We start from the raw sequence: 20,046 nt of genomic DNA, 5'->3' as shown, positions 1-20,046 counted from the left end.
AAAAGAAAGCACACCAGAGAAGTTAGATCATACAGAACGTCCAGATTTGCATGATGTAACAACACATTCTCACTCAGACCTCGTCACATATTGACATTTGTCATGGACTTTCCATGTCCAGGTATGGCGAGGTACCCTGGGTGTGTTGGTTGTTGGCGTTGTGGGACACTGTCAAGTTCTGCTTGTTACATGCATTGTCTTCTTTCAACATACACTTTTTGAAATTTTGAAATTTAATGTTTACTTACAGTCTCTGTCAAAATAAATGCACTACGTCAGTACAACAAAGCACATGGTTAAGGTTAAGGAAAAGAACAGGGTTTGGCTTTCCCGGGTGAAAGTCGGTGTTTGTTGGACCCATCCACCACCCCTCCAGCCCGACCTATTCAGGACTTGCGCTGCCTTAACTTTCATTCTTGACCCACCTTGTTTCCCCCAATGCCGCCGAGCACCATTAAACTATAACAGCAACTGGCAGTTTATCAAGGCGTTGTTAAAGGACAGCTTTTTTTGTCAGTGTCTGACATTCGCAAGTCACTGCCCAAGCACCGGATTTCACCAACTTTTCAGTGAGACCGGGTTGGATGTAACACTCCAGAAGGTTACTGTACTGTTAATTCTGAGATCAGCGTGAATCATGGCACAAAAAGTGCCCGCAGCGCAGTCACAGATGGTTTGTATAAACCATATCTTGACAATGTTGACTTACTTTATCTCATTCTGCCAACACTACCCCGACGTGTGGGTATTACATCTTGTGGACACATTGCATTAATTTCTGGGGATGTGAACAATAAACACTCCAAACAGATGCAGGTGACGCAATCTGTAGTTGAAAGCAAGTAGATCTCCGACCTTAGACCCGTTCAGTAATCCATCCATGCATGTAGTTTGGTAGAAAGAAAATAGTTCCTACATGATCTGTGGCTGAATTCACAGCTTCAGGGTGCCAGGTGGCACTTCTGACTCTTGTATACACCCTTCATTCTTACCCAGATGCGTTCTCAGGTCAATCAGTACTCAGTAGTACAGACATAATTTGGTCGGTACCCTTGAAAGAACATGGTACCTTACCTTTGAGGTGATATGGTTGGTGGGTTTAGTTCTGTAAAAAGAAAATAGTTCCTACATGAAACTGCTCACAACAAGAGGCCCATTTCCACTGAAGAAGTTCCTGGTACTATTTGGGGGGCAGGAGCTACTACAGGAACGTCCTCTCGCTCGGCCCTCTCAACCGCCATGTCTCCACTGAGAGAGCAGAGTAGGAGAAGGTTCCTGTAAAGTTACCTGGCTCTGGATGTGATGTAATGGTTGCGCAACCATTTTGACCGGGGCGACGTAGTGGCGTAGGGACGCTGTTAGCTGTTAGCCGATAGTGGTGTCTGTGATAACTCACTAAACTCACAAAGTGGCTGGTGAAAAATTTTTTTTTCCAGCAGATGTCTTAGTTACAACATGATTGAGCTAACTGGAGTAGTTTCATGTCGTATCCGACAACAGGAGGCTTTTAACAGATGACGTCCTGCTGTTAGCTTTACTGCTAGTGTTAGCTGTCCCTGTCAGCGGCAGCCACTGATGCTTTCTGGACATTGTGATTTCCCAAAACTGAATAAATACCACACATAGCAACGCAAAACTGCTTTGCTAGCTCAATCATGTTGTAACTAAGATATCCGCTGGAAAAAAATTATTTTTTTCACAGACCCGTTATTGAGTTTGTTTACAGGGCGGTGGAAGCTATGAACAAGCTAACTCTTGTCTGCTGAGTTTTAAAAATGCCGGCTATTTTGTTGCTCTCTGTTGACGTCACATTCCGCCTTGAGTATATCCAATCAACACCAAGTAATCCTCAAGTCCCAGCCAGGACTCTCTCGGGGCCGTTCTGAGTACCTACTCCGAGGCAGGGACTTGTTTAGCCCCTGTAAAAGTTCCAGAACTCTGTCCGTCGGGGGTGGTTCCTGCGGTGGAGACACGCACCAACGGCCCCGGCCCCATAAATTTACCCCGAAGTTCCTGCGGTGGAAACGGGCCTATAGTCTGTGGATTATCTTGAGTAACCAGGTCATGACGTCTAGAAAGAGATGTTGCTGTTGACTTTTTCAAATAGATTTTTTGGTGTTTTGAGCACCACAAGCTGAGTGCCATCTAGTTCCATTATACTGGAGAGGAGTCAGACACCTCTACGGCTGATATCTCCAACACTCTGAAACTCACACCAAAACAGTCTAGACGGATACGACAAATATGAATGTTTGATTCTGGGGTTGAACTATCCCTTTAATCCCCAACATATTATTTCAGGTGCTGGAGACGTAACTAAATGCAGCACAGATGCAGTCTTGCGGAAACAAATGTCAGTTTTAAAGGTCACTAATGTCCAAGTTAATTTACTTGACTGCCCAGTAGTCAGTCGCTCTGTCTTTATCAATGGCCCTGTTGTCCTTAACTAGATTATGGCTGGCCTGGACAAACAACTGAGTATGTGTCACAGTTACTGGGCTTCCTGTCAGAAAGTGTGGTGTAATGTTCGGTGCTTTATTGACAGAAAAGGGAGTTTTAAAGTGTTATTGTGAGAGGAAATACATTTCAAGTGCTCTTCTGTTTTAAAATCATTGCTTTGCATTAACAGAAAAAGCACCATGCTGTTTGTGTGTGTGGAGCTGAAAGAAGAGAAAGCAAAAGGCAATCTGTCCTCTCAACTCTCAGTCTGGTTAAATTATAACCTGATTCATTAATATGTAAAGAAGGACTCAATCCTGCCAAGTGAACTGCTGTAAACCAGATATGACTGAACAGATTCACAGATCCTGGCGTGTGAAGGGAAGCTGTGTCTGTTATCTAAAGCCTCATAGCACCGACATTACGTCACCCCAGTAGCTCATTGTGCTGAGTTCAGTTACTCGAAACTTTTTTTTTTTTTTTTTTTTTACCCCTCTCTCTCTTTTCGACAGTGACTCAAAAAAGTGCGACAAGTCGTCTCGTCCGCTGCACGTCTGGTATGCAGGGTGGGACCCGTGGAGCACTCCCACTATTCAGGAATTTGGGAAGTTTCCTTCCATATAAGGAGTTTTTGATGTCAATCGCGATCTTAGGAAGAGAAGGGGAAAGGTGGAGTCTAGGATCGATTAACGAAGCGTATAACCAAAGAGTCCACAAGAGAAACAAGAGGAGGTCTGCTGCGCACTTCCGGGATCGCTGCAGCTGTTATATAAGAGATGGAGGGGTGGTTTCTATGAAGTTGTTTGAGTGTAGGGTTATAAAGCCTGTAATGTATGATAGCTATAACTCTATAATGACTTTCTTTGAGCTTGCACAGTATATAACGTGTACTTAATAAAGCTCAATGTGTCAGTTTTGAAGAAAATTATAGATTTATTAAAGGATTTAAGACATACTTTATTAATCCACGAGGGGAAATGTGATTATTTTCACTCTGCTGTCTGCATAATATGTCTGCTATGTGCTGTGGGCATACATTCATGTGTGACAAATGACACAGCTCTCCATCATGCATCTGGTGTGTGTTTTATTTTCTAGGATCTGGGGGATTTGGGGTCTTTCCCCGAGAAATTTCGAGTGCCAAACACTTAATTTCCTGCATTCTAATGAATGTTTAAGCATCATTTTTACCCTTTTTTTGCATCAATTTATGTTGGAAATGTCTTTAATTAAATTAAAATAAAAGTCCTCTGCTACTCCTATTATTTCATTGGGCAAGGGGACAACAAATGCACATGTTTCTGAGATGAAGGGGGACATTTCCCCTGTGTACCCCCTGAAATCTTCACATATAGCAATATGAGAATGTGTTGGACTATTTTTTTTTTCTCTAACTGAATGATAAACAGGAGAAAAGCATCACCATTTTCCTCCTCACATTCGTATTCCTGGCATTGTTGTTTGAGAAGTCTTTAAAAACTGTAGGCAAAGATTTTGTGGGGACACAGATGACATGTCCCCCTCAATATTTAGAACATGTGTAGGTCTACCATTTGAGGAAACTCCCTCAAGGCCCTCTTGAGATGTTATGATCACGGGAACGAGAAAGATACAAGGTCACATTAACCACGACCTTTGATCAACAAAATCAAATTAGTTAATCACTGAGTCCAAGTGGACATTTGTGCCAAGTTTGTAAAAAGGTGTTGAGATAATGCGTTCACAAGAATGAGAGAGAAGAGGTTACAGTGATCCTGACCTTTGACCGATTATCACCAAGATCTAATGAGTTCATTGTCAAGTCCAAGTGGATGTTTGTGACAAATCTGAATTTTTTTTTCCCTTCAAGGCATTCCTGAGATATCGTATTTACAAGAATGGGACGGACAATCCAAAAGCGTAACGCCTCTGGCCAGTGGCTAAGGAAGTTACAACAGGTCCCAGTGCACACTATTATGACGAGCCCTAGTACATGCATCATTTAAACTCCACAGCCTACCTGAGTATTGTTGCTGACCGTGTCCATCCCTTTATGACCACAGTGTACCCATCTTCTGATGGCTACTTCCAGCAGGATAACACACCATGTCACAAAGCTCACATCATCTCAAACTGGTTTCTTGAACATGACAGCAGATCTCAATCCAATAAAGCACCTTTGGGATGTGGTGGAACGGGAGATTCACATCATGGATGTGCACTTCACAAATCTGCAGCAACTGTGTGATGCTATCATGTCAGTATGGACCAAAATCTCTGAGTGTTTCCAGCACCTTGTTCAATCTGTGACACCAAGAATTAAGACAGTTCTGAAGACAAAAGGGGTCCAACCTGGTACTAGCATGGTGTACCTAATAAAGTGGTCAGTGAGTGTACATGTCAATAGCTCAAATACAGCATGCAGGATTTATGGGCTATTGGCAGAAACATAGCATGATGATACAAATGAAATTCATTAGGGATCCTCCCACAAACACGCCACTGAGCTGTGTGTATAAGTTTCCGCGCCCCTGCAGTGAAGCATCAGCAGGGAACTATCTTGACTCTTGAGTCGACACTCTTTGGCAGGAACCGTGGGAGCGCTCTAATTGGCGGCTGTAAAAGAGAAAGGAAGTATTTATTTCACTCCGAAGTTTCATTGGAAGAGAAAGTCGAAAATTATTTAGCGCATTGTGTCCTCGACGAGCCGTCTTTTATTTCCCAGCCCAGATAGAAACTTCTCAACTCTTTGACAATGGCTAGTTTCAACAAGGGACCTGCCTACGGATTATCAGCGGAAGTCAAAAACAAGGTAGGTGTACATATATATTTATTTAATCACATCACATAAAGTTGTACAGAACTTTTCCTCCTCCTCATCTTCCTCTCATTGTGCTTCCCGCGAGCATCGGAGTCACCTGGCCTCCATTTTGATACGCGTGCTCTGGTCAGGTATTCAGGTGAACAAAAAACGACGTGAAGAGATTTAAAAGTGATTTTTTTTTTTTTTTAAATCATAAACAGACTTTATAACTTTCCAAAAACTTTCGTTGAGTTTGAATCTTTTTGCAAAGTGTATATTCATATTTTATTTGTGCATGTTGAAAAGCAGATTATTGCTTTTCCCCCGGTGTAGGACACAAAGTTAAATACAGCCTATGGGCGTTGTCCCTCTTGGCAAAGAAGTGTGTCGTTGTGGCAAATTCGTTATCCCCGTTTCCAGAATTTTCTATTCCCCATGCAGCCTGTTGACCGGCGTTGTGACCCGCATTAGCAGATAATTTAATTCATCTATTAGTCCTGGGATTGGATGTCATACATCCTCACTATCCCCCTTCTCTATGCGTCTTTTTATTGCGTCTTTTACGCAGCGTGAATAGTCTCTCCTTCCCCCCTTGTGGTAAGTTAGATGTCGTGCTGCTTCTTTTAATAAAAGTTCCCCTCGCTCAAATCATGACCTGTCAGTGCAGGGAGGTGTCTTTCTTTCTGTCTTTGGGTCTTTCTTTATTTTAGTTTTTACCCTGCAGGATCAGTCCCTGTGCAGACTGAAGTCCCACAAAACAAACATGTCTCCAAAGTGACCCCTCTCTGTCTGCGGTAATGTGTAACTTTGTGAGTGTGGCCTTGATGAGGAGAGCACCTTGTTTATTTTGACCTGCCTGCACACCCGGATCCACTTAAAATACCAGGCTGATGCTGGAGATTACTTGACCACGTTTTTACTGTGTCTCACACTGATGATCTGTGTGTGTGTGTGTGAGTGTGTGAGAGAGGATGGGGTTTTCCCTTTAAAATGTGCTGTCACTGTGTATTACTGTTCATTGCGTTATTACTAGTTTCATCTTGACCATTACTACTTCTGTGCTTTCTTCCCCCTTATCTACTAAGAAGGAAATACATCATAAGCTGCAGCTTTTATAAAATACACAAAGGTTTCGCTCACACCTACCAGCAGTGGCGCCCCCAGAAATCTTTCATGGGGGCGCTCAGATGGGCCCACTGGAAAAATCAAAAGCCATAACGGAATTCATGTCAATGGAGAGTTAAGGAATCACACACTCATATGTTGGTTTCGTATTTCACACTTAATATTACTAATCTGTTGTGCATATTAAAGAGACAGTTCAGATTTTTTGAAGTAGGGTTGTATGTGATACTTGTCCATAGTGAGTCTTTTCCAAACAGTAGATGTCAGCCGGCACGCCACCAGTTTGGAGAAACAGGCTGCAGTCCGAAGCGGAAGTGAAGCAATGTACTTCTGTGGATGGGGGTCCGCAACAAAACATATTTTAGCCACCTGAAAAAAGTCCCAACTAAAAATAAAAAAATGCTATATTGAGAGTGTCAGCACTATTTTCACTTACCTTTCCATCAGACAGGGAAGCCAACAAGCCGCCAACAGCTTCAGTTCCCCATCTAGGCTCTTCTTAAAGGCACCAAACTCCATTTAGAGTTTTTTTTTTTGTGTGTGTGTGTTATTGTGTGACTTTGAGTTCAAAGTAAACAGTTTAAATGGCAAAATAACTTGAAAAATGTAAGTGTTCGTCGAGGCCAGTAGCCCAGCAGCTCTTGGGTTCAACATTGTTAAATCACTGTTTTTCTCAATGGAGTCTGGCTTTGAAGAGAGTGATACAAGGGCTTTGTTTTTCATTTGGAAATCACTGTCTGATGCTAATAAATAACTTTTTAACTAACATAGGTCACTCTACATTGACAGTAACTAATGGTTACACCCTAATACCATGTTACAAATTGCATATCAGCAAAACATTGACATGCAGTATATGAGTAAATAAAGTTTATCATCATCAACCAAGCATTTATTTTCGGCCGTCATGTTTCTACATATGTGACGTCGGCTCAGTAACTGGTGTGCCAAAACTTTTGCCAACTTTCCAACTTGAGGGGGCATTCACGTGAATTTTCCCAGTCAAGAGCTAATTTTTCTGATTATTCCGACACTGCATGAATGCAGGGTTAGCCCTCTTCTCGACAAGCTATGCCAATGTGGTAGTAATGGACAGGGTTCCCATGGTCATGGAAAAAACTGGGGAAAGTCATGGAATTTTGAATCTTAATTATCAGGCCTTGAGAAGTCGTGGTTTGAGTAAAATCCTTTTGAGAGTTTGGAAAAATCATGGAATTTTGCTGTGTTTAGATAATGTAATGCAACATGATGGCAAATTTATTTTCTGTAGCTGTAATATGCATCGACGTGTCACTTTTTGTTTACTTTACACAATAATTATGATACAGTAACTAACATTTGGAGTACAGTGGACTATTCAGTTCTGTCCGTGTGCTCATACATTGTGAAAGGCGGATGGAAATTTCATGTTAAAGTCATTGAAAAGCTCATAAATTTTTCCATGAAAATGTGTCGGAACCTTGAATGGATGCCTGAGGTTGTCTAGTTTCAAATGATACCCCTACCTTCATGTTATATTAGAAGCTGGACAAGCCACAGCCTCTTGAAGACAGCAGTGTTGGCCTCCAGTTTTCGCTTTAGGGGGGCAGTGGTCGGGCCAACAACTGTATCAGGGTGGCCAGGGCCTCCCCTAGCGAAAATAATTGGTGGGGGACTTCACTGTCTGTAAGAGGCTGTGGCTTGTCCAGTTTTTAATGTACCGTGAAGGTAGTGGTATCTTTTGAAACTAGACAACGACTTAAGGCATTCATTGGTATTGGCTATGTTGGCATAGCTTGTCAGGAACAGGGCTTAATTGCGCTCCAAATTTAGACTAACTTTTGGCGAGGGAACAACTGGCCATGCTGTTTAATAAGGGGTCCCGTAGTGGTGCCTCTTCAAACTATTCTTTAACTTGCTTTCAGCTGATTTATTTTTTTTAAATCTGCAGTCCTTGACTGTGCCCTTGTGTAGAAAATAAACGGTCATGCCCTCCTCAAATCTCTACAGAACAACATGTGCCGGACGTAAAGAAAACATTTATATTTCCTCTGTCTGTTAACAGTGATGTCCTTGAAGCGGAGGGGGGTAAAGAAGTGCTGGCTTGAATGGTATTTCCTGCCAGCGGTGACATAGCCTCCTCCATGAAATGTGAGGAATCCAAGGCTTAACACCCGTCCATAACCCCCTTTTAACTTTTGCTTTATAGATGTAGAAAATCATGAGTTTGAACGGTGAATTTAAAGTTGACCAGCTGCAGTGAGCAGCGGTCTGTGTTCATTCATTGGACCGGCACACAGCACTCAGCTCCCTCGCTGCTTCATTCAGCTCTTTTATCCAACCGCTGTGGGGTAAATTCCTTGCGTTCAGCTTGTCTCTGCAAATTACATCTGTAGGATTCTTTGCGGGCAATTAAAATGGCGAGTGTTTTTTTTTTAATATGGGGATAACCGTATGAAGGAAATGTAATTAGAAGACAGACATTCCTTAAGAGTACAACCAGCTGTGAGCTGAGTGCGGCTAGCTTCTATGTATATGGTAGGTTGAACTCTGCGGTTCGGCGTCTCATTGCCCTCGGGACAGAGAGGGATTGTTGGCTGCTTGTGGGTTTGCACGGAGCTCAGTCAACACCTTATCCTTTACTGGAGGAGAAGAAATCTATACCTGTTTCACGTTTAGTCACTCATTTTTTCCTTTTTCTTTCATTTCTGCTTTCCAGTTTGTCTCACACCGGACCTAAGTCTGTTGTTTACGTGACCATAATGCACTTCCTGAATGGCCTCTTTCAGAGCTGGTGTAGCATGTCTCTCACGCCTCTGTCGTCAATCAAAAAAAGAGCTTGTAAATCAAAGTAACACCTCGACAGTGACGCCCTTCACAAGAAAGTCAATCTTTGTGCCATGTTAAGCCCTTTAAAACGCTCCCCTCCCTCCCATTTTTAGCCACTGCCTTCCTGTGTTTCAGTGCAGAATAGAGCTGTTTAGCAAACAGGATATCCTTGTGTGCGCGTGTGTGCGCGTGTGTGTCAGGTCATCGGTGTCACCTTTTATTTATGAGGAATGTAGAAGACAAAAGTCCCTTCTGTAGACGCAGCGTGTTACACTGAGGCAAAGGGAAATTCAGGGGTGACCATGAAACCTGATCTCGTGCAGTCATAATAAACTTGTGGAAAAATAACATGTTGTGGTTGCAGCTTAGTTATCGGTATCTTTTATGAAATTCTTAAAGTGGGGAGTGTGCAAGTGGGAGGTCACTCGGGACAGGAAGATCATTTTTTCTTCTGGTAACAAAGAAGAAGTCTGTGACAAACTCTGTAACAAATCACCTACTGGCTATTCAATCCGACGGCCAGAATAAATGTTGGCAATGTACGTTTCTGAAAACCACAGATATGTTACATTAGTAGGTTTCATGTGCAGCAGATTAAAACTTCAGTTTTATATTGTGACAACTCTGGTTAGGTTTAGACATGAAAAACACTTTGGTAGGGTCAGGAAAATATGCTTTGACTTAAAAATACCCAGTTTTGTCACCACAAAAACAGCTGGACATGACCCAAACTATTGTTAAAAAACACCCACTTTTGCCACTACAGACATGACGGGACAGGTCCTGAACTATCATCAAAGGTACCCGCTGTTGTCTCCACAAAAACAGCTGGACATACTCCGAACTGTTGATTAAAAAACACCCGCTTTTGTTGCTACAAGAACGGATTGACATGCCCTGATCTATTGATTAAAAAACACCAGCTTTAATGGCTGGACATGTTAGGAACTCTCATTAGAAAACACCCACTTTTGTCGCTACAATAACGGATAGACATGACCTGAACTTTCAATTAAAAAAACATTGTCTTTTGTCGATACAAGAGTGGATAGTTATGCCCTGAACCATTGATTAAGAAACACCAGCTTTTGCCGCTACTAGAACGACTGGACATGGCTCGTACTATCATTAAAAACACCCGCTTTTGTTGCTAAAAACACAGCTGGACATGACCCAAACTATTACTAAAAATCACCTGCTTTTGTAGCTACAAACACGGCAGGACATGTCCCAAACTGTCGTTAAAAAAACACCCGCTTTTGTCGCTACAAAAACAGCCAGATATGTTAGAAAACACCGGCATTTGTCTTTACAAACACAGCTGGACATGACCCAAACTATTGTTAAAAATCACTCACTTTTGTAGCTACAAACACGGCAGGACATGTCCCAAACTATTACTAAAAATCACCTGCTTTTTTAGCTACAAACACAGCAGGACATGTCCCAAACTATTACTAAAAATCACCCGCTTTTTTAGCTACAAACACGGCAGGACATGTCCCAAACTATTACTAAAAATCACCCGCTTTTGTAGCTACAAACACGGCAGGACATGTCCCAAACTATTACTAAAAATCACCCGCTTTTTTAGCTACAAACACGGCAGGACATGTCCCAAACTATTACTAAAAATCACCCGCTTTTTTAGCTACAAACACGGCAGGACATGTCCCAAACTGTCATTAAAAGGTACAATACCAACATTTTTGCAGCAACCAAGCAGGGCTATTATTGAACAAATGTGACCTATGACCTTTCTGCCCAACCAGATCGCACAGAAGTATGACCTACAGAAAGAGGAGGAGCTGAGAATCTGGATCGAAGACATCACTGGCGCTAGTATTGGCCCCGACTTCCAGAAAGGCCTGAAGAATGGAGTCATTCTGTGCGAGTAAGCAGAGATCACATATTGTCCATTACCCTGCTGCACCATGAAAGCCCTGATCATCCATTTTATTACGCACAGTGGTTTGGAAAACTTAATTATATTCTTTCTGTTTTTTTCCCTTCACAGTCTTATCAACAAACTTGCTCCAAACTCTGTGAAAAAGGTCAACAAATCAGCGCTGAACTGGCATCAGGTGAGTTAGAAGATGACACATGCTTTTTAGCCAAGTGAGGGTGCAGCACAATAAGTGTCCTTTGTTAGAACCTCAGAGCCGTAATCACCTGTTCAACATTGAGGGAGGACAATTTTCAATCTTTGACCCAACCCTAGATGAGAAATCTTTAGAAGCCAAACAGCTAAACTGACCGTTGAAGTATTTTTAAGCCAAAATCTCGGATCAGGTTTCTTGTTTTGTATTACATAATAAAATTATTGCCTAGTTGCAGCGGTTCATTTTACTGACACTGGTGATGACATCAAACACAGGTTGAGACTTGCTTTTGTACATAGTGAACAAATATCATCTTGTGCTGTCGTCTTGTGCTTCGAGTGTTTTCTACCATTTGGGATGTCAGCACACTGAACCGTGCTCGGTCATGGTGATACATGTTATGCTGGCAGTGGCAACTTCTTTTGCTTTTACTGACGAGCTTAGAGCCACTCCTGAAACTGGTTTCTTTCCTAAGGTGCAGCCAGTCACAGTAAACACTGGTAGAGATAGTAAAGACCGGCTTAGCGTTGCAAACACAAACTGTTGTTACAGCGACAACAGGGTGTCTGGCGCCTTATGAAGTCTTAATTCAATTTTATAAATATGAGGCCTTATGAGTCATTTAATTGCATTGAATTTGAGTTTCTAAGAACTTAACTGCCACAAACAGTTTATCTAATTTCATTTATCCATCTTTTGATTTCCTGTCAAACTGAATCAAGCTCTTCTGCTTGATGTTACAAATCTTTAAACCTACCACTGAACATATTACACTGTCTTTTTACTTCATACTGCACTTGGCTGTTGGCAAAATGTAGATTAACCCACTCACTCTAATAACTATACTTGAATAAATGCAGATTTATCCAAAAATCAGTCATAAATTTGGTTAAAAATTATCTTTAAAGTGTTAAATATAAGTTTGCTATGGCTGTGTACAGCCTGTACTGGACTGCTTCCTATTAATACACACCTCCGTCATTCTAAATCCTGCACACACATTGTTGATCTTGTTTTTAATTGGTGTGGTTTCAGCTGGAGAACCTGACAAACTTCATCAGTGCCATCACATCATATGGCCTGAAGCCTCATGACATCTTTGAAGCCAACGACCTGTTTGAGAATGGCAACATGACGCAAGTCCAGACAACGCTGCTTGCGCTCGCTAGCATGGTGAGCCTTGAAAATCAGCCACTTGTTGTGGGAGTGATGGTTTCCTTCCAGCTCCGTTATAGAAAGTTAAATTATTATTATTATAATTTACGAATGATTGGATGTTAGTATTTCTGTTGTATTTTGACAACCATCTGCGCTGTGTTTCCTCTCAGGCCAAGACCAAGGGCTGCCAGTCACGGGTGGACATTGGGGTGAAGTACGCTGCCAGGCATGAGAGGACGTTTGATGATGAGAAGCTGAAGGCTGGACAGGCCGTCATCGGCTTACAGGTACCGTTTGTTTTTTGTTTTGTTTGTTTTTAGATTCCTGTGTGAGCAGCAGGGTTTAAAATGCGAAGACTCAGCAGCAGTTCTGTTTTTTTTAACTCTTATCTGTGATAAGCTTAACGCTCTTGACAATCGCCCTCTATTTACAGTCAGCATGTCACATGACTGTTGGAACAGTGATACTCAAGGCTGTGGTGATGAAATAATCAAATGTGAGCAGACAAAATATTCCCAGATTGTCAGTAAAGGAAAAAGGGGTATTTCACATGACTGAGAAATGTCACTCCATAAAAGTCAGCTTCTTAATTTGATCTTGAGACACTTGACCTACTTGGGAAGCTGAGCTCACTGCAGCATGTGTCGAAACTATTGCAAAACCGGACTTTGTCATGATCTCATGTCAGGCATAGCATACCTCAGTATTAATGCTACTCATTGTTCTCACTGCCTCTCAAGCTTCTCTGTTCTGTTTTTGTTTCCGGCGCCATGAAATATGTGGGGATAGATATGAAGGCTACTTACACAGTGAGAAAAAAGCTAACCATACAACTTACTGTTTACAACTTCACTTGAGTGTTAGTCACAGCTGAGTGTGAAGTATATGTTTGCCCAGTGTCACGGTTACATAAACAACCCTTCCATTCCTGTCGATGTTGTGCAACATTTCACTGCTGCCTGTTATCATAAAAGTGCAGCAGCTTTTGTTTTGCAAAACAGCCATTTATTGTGGTGCTTCTGTCTTCAGATGGGGACCAACAAGTGTGCCAGTCAGGCCGGTATGACAGCATATGGCACCAGGAGGCACTTGTATGACCCCAATGTCAAGGAGACCCCCCTGGACCAGACAACAATCAGCCTGCAAATGGGAACCAACAAGGGGGCGAGCCAGGTACTGCAACATATTTCCAACTTCTCATGAAATCATAATTATAGGATTCCAGTGGAAATAAGCCTGGGGGCATCACTTACTCTCTGCCCTTCCACTGCTGTAATCTAGAGTCATGTTTAGTCTTGTAGGAAGCCGAAAACTCCTGGATTCTGCTTTGCCTATTTGATTCACTGTGTTGCTTTGCCAGTGTCTTAGATTTTTTTATAAGGTGGCTTAAAATACATTTTACAGTGGCCCCTGTCCACAGCACTACATTGCTTAACTTCTGTACAAGTAGAGCTGATTCATCAGTGTACGCATATGTTATAATTGGAACAATTTTACCGCTTTATCTTTCTCACTAAGCTCTGATTTATGGCTGGGTGCATGACACTTAAGTGTGTCACTCGACGGGAAAAAGGTGTCACGCATACCTTAACTTCCATGTCTCACACCTGGAGAATTTTGTTATGTTGTGCAATGTGATAGTCTTATATCGCAGCCATGGAGTCCAGCCCATTATGAATCTATGGGCCAGCCTAACTGTCTTCGCCAGGCTGACTGACAGCAGTCATTTACTGAGCCAAAATAGTTTGATGCAAGCACCATAGGAAGAAATCAGTGTTTGTATTTATTGATACACTGATTTTTATTTCTCAGTGACTGTAGTGAGTGAGGGGAATCTGACGCTCACACAGTTAATAAAATAAAACAACTTTATGTGTGATTTTAAACAGCTGTCTATGCAGATTATGCTTCACCAAACATGTCAGAAATATACTTGTAGCGTAAATTTTTTTTTTTTTTTTTTGAGCATTGCGTACGCTTAAACTGAGAGTTTTCTGGGTGGACTTTTTTTTTCAGTGGCTAATACCTAACCAACTGAAGAAGAGTTTGCTCATTGACGCAGGGGTTTTCCTACCTTGAAGTAAATCATGAACAAACATTGATTCAGTTTACACAAGAAAAATAAGTTATACAGACCGAATCACATTTGTTTACAATAACTTAGGGTACAAAACCCTCATATCACGTACATAAAATGAGCGAACGCTGCCTCAAGTGGGTTTTTGTTTTTTGTTTTTTTTTTAGCCACCTACAAAAAAGTCCTACTTAAAAAAAGTTTGTGTATATTAGTATTTTGTATTTTCACCACGTCATCTTGCCATCAGACCCCGACTTTTGATGGGGAGCTGACGCCATTACCTCAAAGCCACCAGACTCTATTGAGAAAACAGTAATTTTACTTAGCAGAACACTGGAGTTACCGGTTTACTGCTGCCTCCATCAGTTAGTATGCAAATATAGGGCACACTTAAATAGATACTTTTAGGGGTGGCTAAAAGTCTGCTGCTCAGCTTCTGTGCTGGTAGATGTGGTTTACCAAAAACATCAGCAAAGCAACTCAGTGAATAAAACAAGCACAGCAGAGATGCTACATAGGTCGGACCACAGTGTTTAACCGTTCGTCTTTAAACAGTACAGTCAGGGCTGAACATGATGATTTCATGTCTCCACAATTCAAATCAATTGTCCATTGTTGTCTAAACTGAAGTGATTGATTGATTGATAGAGTGGCGTCACAGTGATTCGGTCTAACTTTTTTTTAAACATAAATGTTGTTGTGATTCTTATTTTAACTGTCCCCTGTCTACCACAGGCTGGCATGACGGCTCCAGGGACAAGGCGTGCCATTTACGACTTCAAGACAGGCACAGACAAGTGTGACAACAGCACCATGTCCCTACAGATGGGCTACAAAGACGGAGCCAACCAGAGCGGCCAGAACTTCGGCCTGGGGCGGCAGATCTGTGACGCCAAGTACTGTCCTACAGCTGCAGAGGGTACAGATAATCAAAACGGGGCGGGCGTCATCCGCGACTACCTCCCAGATTACCAAGACGAGGGTTACCAAGGTTACCAGGAAGAAGAGGTGTACCACGAGGACGGGACAGATTATTAGAGGGAGGGAGCTGAGGAAGAGAGAGTATCTGAAGGAGGCATGTTCTGCAGAAAGAAACCCCTGAGGCGCCCGGCTTGAGGGCTTATTTTTTATACCCATAGGATGTTGCACCTTTTTTTTGGGGTCATATCCTTTTTAGTATTGTATGAAATTGTTTTCTTACCCCTATTTGTGCAGAACCAATGTTACACATATCATGATGAACTGTATTTCTGTGATTTTTGTATTTAACGTGACCACAAAAGCCAAAATTTTTGGCTTGGCTAGTTTTCTATCCCAGGGATTTTGTTTTAATGTGCCAAAGCCCTACTATTCTTGTTTTGGTTTTGCTGACTCATGAGTTACATTAAGGGAGATTCCTCTTTTTTTTTTTTTTTTTTTTTAAGGGCAACATGAAACTTAAAGTGAAACATAGGGAGTTTGTTTTTTTAAAACCATTTTTAAGTACGTGCACCATGTTATGATCAAAACACCCATGCTTGTGTTTCTCTGTAATCGCTGTTTCATCTGTAAAAACATGATTCCTGTGAATGAGAATGTACATATGTTTGTTACTTCTCCAGTATCTTCTTTAACCCCTCAGTATTGGTCATTAAAATAGAGTCGTGAGCGCTTTTAGTTGTTCAGACAGATGAGGGAACAATTTTTTTTTTTTTCTAGAACAAACAAATCTTACCTTTTCATCTTTTCATATTCTGTCTTGTCTTTCATTCATTGCATCTTTTTCTAATGGAGGAAATATTTCCTTTGTTTTTATAACCAGTCCAACTGGCGTTAAGCTTGTTTTCTTTGGATTAAAGACCGTGGGGGAGTGGATACAATAACACAAGTGAAGATTTGAACATTCCAAGCAAGAATACTGGATTCTTTTCTGTCAGTGAGTAATGTTTAAAGGTGCAGTGTGTGTGTGTGGGATTTAGGGGGGATCTACTGGCAGGAATTGAATATAACATTCATAACGTTCATCTCTTCAGACTAAGCATTGTGTTTTTATTGGCATAGAATGAGCCGTTTATTTGTACATAGGGAGAGTCTGCTGTGTTGCACCACCATGTTTCTACAGTAGCACAGAGCAGACGAGCCAAACGCCACCTGAGGCCACTGTAGGTTTGGAAAACGATGGGTACTCAGCTTCAATCTGTGACCTCGCCGCCAGATGCCACTAAATCCTGCACACTGCTCCTTTAAGTTCATCAGGCTTAAACATTGGTTGATAAGCAAACCAATCACTCAAATATATTTGATCATTTAAGGTTATTATTTATGCATATTTGTGATTTAATATGGGATTGTTTTCTATCTGGACTCTGAATAGCATTTGGTATTAGACTGAATAACATTTGGTATTAGACTATACTTTATGCTCTGGAATAATCTATATGCCAGTGGGAAAAAGAAACGAACCGAGAAGTTTGTTTTTGTGAATACCGTGTAATAAAGATGTGTACCCATTACAACGTGTCGATTTGGTTTGTAATAAGACAAATGTTTGGCACGGAGGATGGGTTTTTCTCACTTAACCCTTTGAAACCTGAACAAATTGGCTTGATTTCTTTTAGAATTAAGAAAGAAAAAGGCAATGAGCAACGAAAGAAGAAATGACCCAAATAATTAGCAGGAAATTAAAAACAAGGACATTAGCAAAAAAAGAGAGAAATTAAGAAAATTAAAAAAAAAACAAACACAAGCTTTTTCTTTTTTTCTAGTTTTTTTTTTTTTTTTAAGTAACTTTATAAATCTATTATTGTTTTGCAATTTATGGGACATTTCTTACTAAGTTGATCATTGCCTTTTCCCCCCACTAATATTTGCTAAAAGGCACCTGAACGCAGCACAAGAAAATATTGTCGTTCCATGTTTCAAACGGTTAAAATGCAGTGGTGAATTATTGTTTAGGTCTTGTCTAGTCAAGATAGTGCACAAACATCAGTTAGTACCTGCATGGAAGCATATTTATCAGATATATTCATGTGATGACTGATGAGATGATAAACCAGTTGCCCAGAGATAAAACAAACAGGAAGGGTTTTCAGTCCACAAGTTGCGCTATTACTGAACAACTGCACACTACTGCATATTACTTCCTTAGAATACAGACGCAGTATGTTTTTAAAGGGTTAGTTAAAAGAAAAAACTGAATAAAATCTTGCTTTCTGCCTTGTGGTATCGAGCCATACACATAGTTTGGGTGTTTATTGTCCAGGTTTTGAGATGTCTGAGAGTAGAATAGATACTTCAAAATTTTAAATAATCCATCTTGTGTCCCTTGTATTGAAGCAGAGGCAGGTATGACATTTCAAAACCTGGGTCAATAAAACCAAAACTATTTCAATGGCTAGACACCACAAGAGGAAGTGAAAATAAAACACTGAACTGACCCTTAAAGTTCCCAAAGGAAACGATGTTCAGCATCATTGTGGTCAATCCCCCCTTCTACCAAAGGCCTGGGAGTTTGAGGGTTCTGCGCAGTGTGTTGACTGTTCCTAGGACTGCACTTTTCTGGACAGAGATCTCAGATGTTGTATGTGGAATCTGCTGGAGTCACTCTCCCAGTTTGGGGGTCACAGCCCGAGGACTCCCCACATTATTTATAACTCCTGTTTCAGCCCTTGGTATTGTTCGAGCTTCTCGTGTTCCTTCTTCCTGATGTTGCTGTCGCTCGGGATTGCTACATCTATCACCACTGCCTTCTTTTGTTGTTTGTCCAACAACACAATGTCCAGTTGGTTAGCCATCACCAGTGTGTCGGTCCGGATCTGGAAGTCCCACAGGATCTTAGCTTGGTCATTCTCAACCACCTTAGGACGTGTCTTCCATTGTGACATTGGGACTTCCAGCCCATTCTCAGTGCAGATGTGCCTGTACACTATGCCAGCCACTTGATTATGCTGTTCCTGCCTGCATCTTACACCCTGCTGTTATGTGCTGAACTGTCTCAGGAGTTGCCCAGCCTGCACCTGGGGTCCTGTCTGGTGTGGTAGAACCCTGCTTCTTTACATGCTTCAATATTCTGTCTGCCTTAACGTACCCAGTGATGTACTGGTAGTTGATGAGGTGGGTGTACTACTAAGTAGATGGTAGGTCACTCGCCACTACACCCCTGAATTTATTTATATTCACCCTCTGTCTCAGCTGCTCCATTTTGGTGCCTGTCTCTACAAAACAGCCCCTACTTCTGAAAGAGCCTAATCTGCTCTGATTGGTCAGCATTTCCACGTCAACCACATCTGCACTCTTTGCGTCTCTGCACAGTCATTGCATGACTTCAACAGCACTGTAGCCACTCATTCTGTCTTCATGGGCTGTTTCACTTTATTACATTGCCATGCAACAGCTTGGGTCCATGTTGACTTGGTGACAGCTGATGTCATCCACAGACACTGCAGAACTTTCCAACAGGAAATACAAAGGAACTCATTTACAGCTTTTATGTTTCAAGTTTGACACGGTCTGTATGGACTGTTTCCCTGCCACTCTGTTGGCAGGACATTAGCTTTGGCTCCTCTTTACATCCTTTCAGCTAGCAAGGAAGATAAAAGAAAGAAAGGTCATGACGTCAGGCAGTGAGTGTTACATTGGAGCCAGACTTTGGTGCCACTTCTATTTAAGTTAATGGGGTAGGCACTGCAAATCACAGTATAGCTTATCATATCTTCATTGTTTCACCTTGGAATGAAAAATCCTTCCACGAAACAAAACAAAAAAACAAAAGAAACACATTAAATGATGTTGACTGATGTTTTTTTTCAAACTGTGTATATTTTTGTCATTGGTCTCCAAACACATCATGTCTCTGTCCGTCAGCTGCACATAACTCAAGCCCCTGTTTGCTTCAAGTTAGCTACATCATGTTAGTTTCCTTGGTCCACGTCTACTTAGTGACAGCTGATGTCATTCGCACACACTGAAGAACATTCCAACAGTAAATAGAAAGGATTTAGAATTTTCATTTTTCACGTTTGAAATGGTCTGAATGAACAGTTTCATTACTCCTTGCATTGGCTTTGGTGCCCCTTTACTTCCTGTCAGCTACAGTACGGCATTAACAAACATTCCAACAGGAAATATAAAGGAGCCCATTTAGAGTGTTGATGCTGTCAAATTTGAAATGGTGTATATACTGAATCACTGTGACGTCACGCTAACAACAACAACAATCACTTCTGGGTAGAAAACTGGCAATTGATCTGAATTGCAGAGATGTGTAAAATTGGCAGACTTGTTCATTTCTGTTGTAATTTTCAGCTGTAACTGTGATGTTTAAAGTTATACAGTGAAACATGGTGGTCCGACCAATCTGACGTTTCTGCTGTGCTTATTTTATGTATGTGTTGTTTGTTATTATCTTTGATAAAACAAAAATCCAGGCACAGAGGCTAACTAATGTACTGCTGTGGGTGAGGGCCACTCACTAACAAATCGGTGCCACAGTAGACCAGCAACTAAGCGTTACGCTAAGTAAAATGATAAGGAAAATGGAGTCTAGTAGCTTTGATATAAAGGCTTCAATTCCCTGT

General features: G+C 41.4%; 1 protein-coding gene across 1 annotated transcript; it reads left to right on the top strand.

The window, feature by feature from the left end:
- The first annotated feature begins 5,050 nt into the window (after positions 1-5,050).
- cnn2 (calponin 2) lies at positions 5,051-16,185 on the top strand. The gene is made up of 7 exons (XM_049599079.1): positions 5,051-5,230; positions 10,927-11,048; positions 11,172-11,238; positions 12,292-12,429; positions 12,585-12,701; positions 13,444-13,587; positions 15,227-16,185. The coding sequence occupies exons 1-7, from the start codon at positions 5,174-5,176 to the stop codon at positions 15,527-15,529; spliced, it is 948 nt and encodes a 315-aa protein (XP_049455036.1). The 5' UTR covers positions 5,051-5,173; the 3' UTR covers positions 15,530-16,185.
- Positions 16,186-20,046: the final 3,861 nt, after the last annotated feature.

This window comes from Epinephelus fuscoguttatus, linkage group LG15 (genome assembly GCF_011397635.1).
Source record: "Epinephelus fuscoguttatus linkage group LG15, E.fuscoguttatus.final_Chr_v1".
Taxonomy (NCBI): Eukaryota; Metazoa; Chordata; class Actinopteri; order Perciformes; family Serranidae; genus Epinephelus; species Epinephelus fuscoguttatus.
This window is presented reverse-complemented; position numbering and strand designations above follow the sequence as displayed.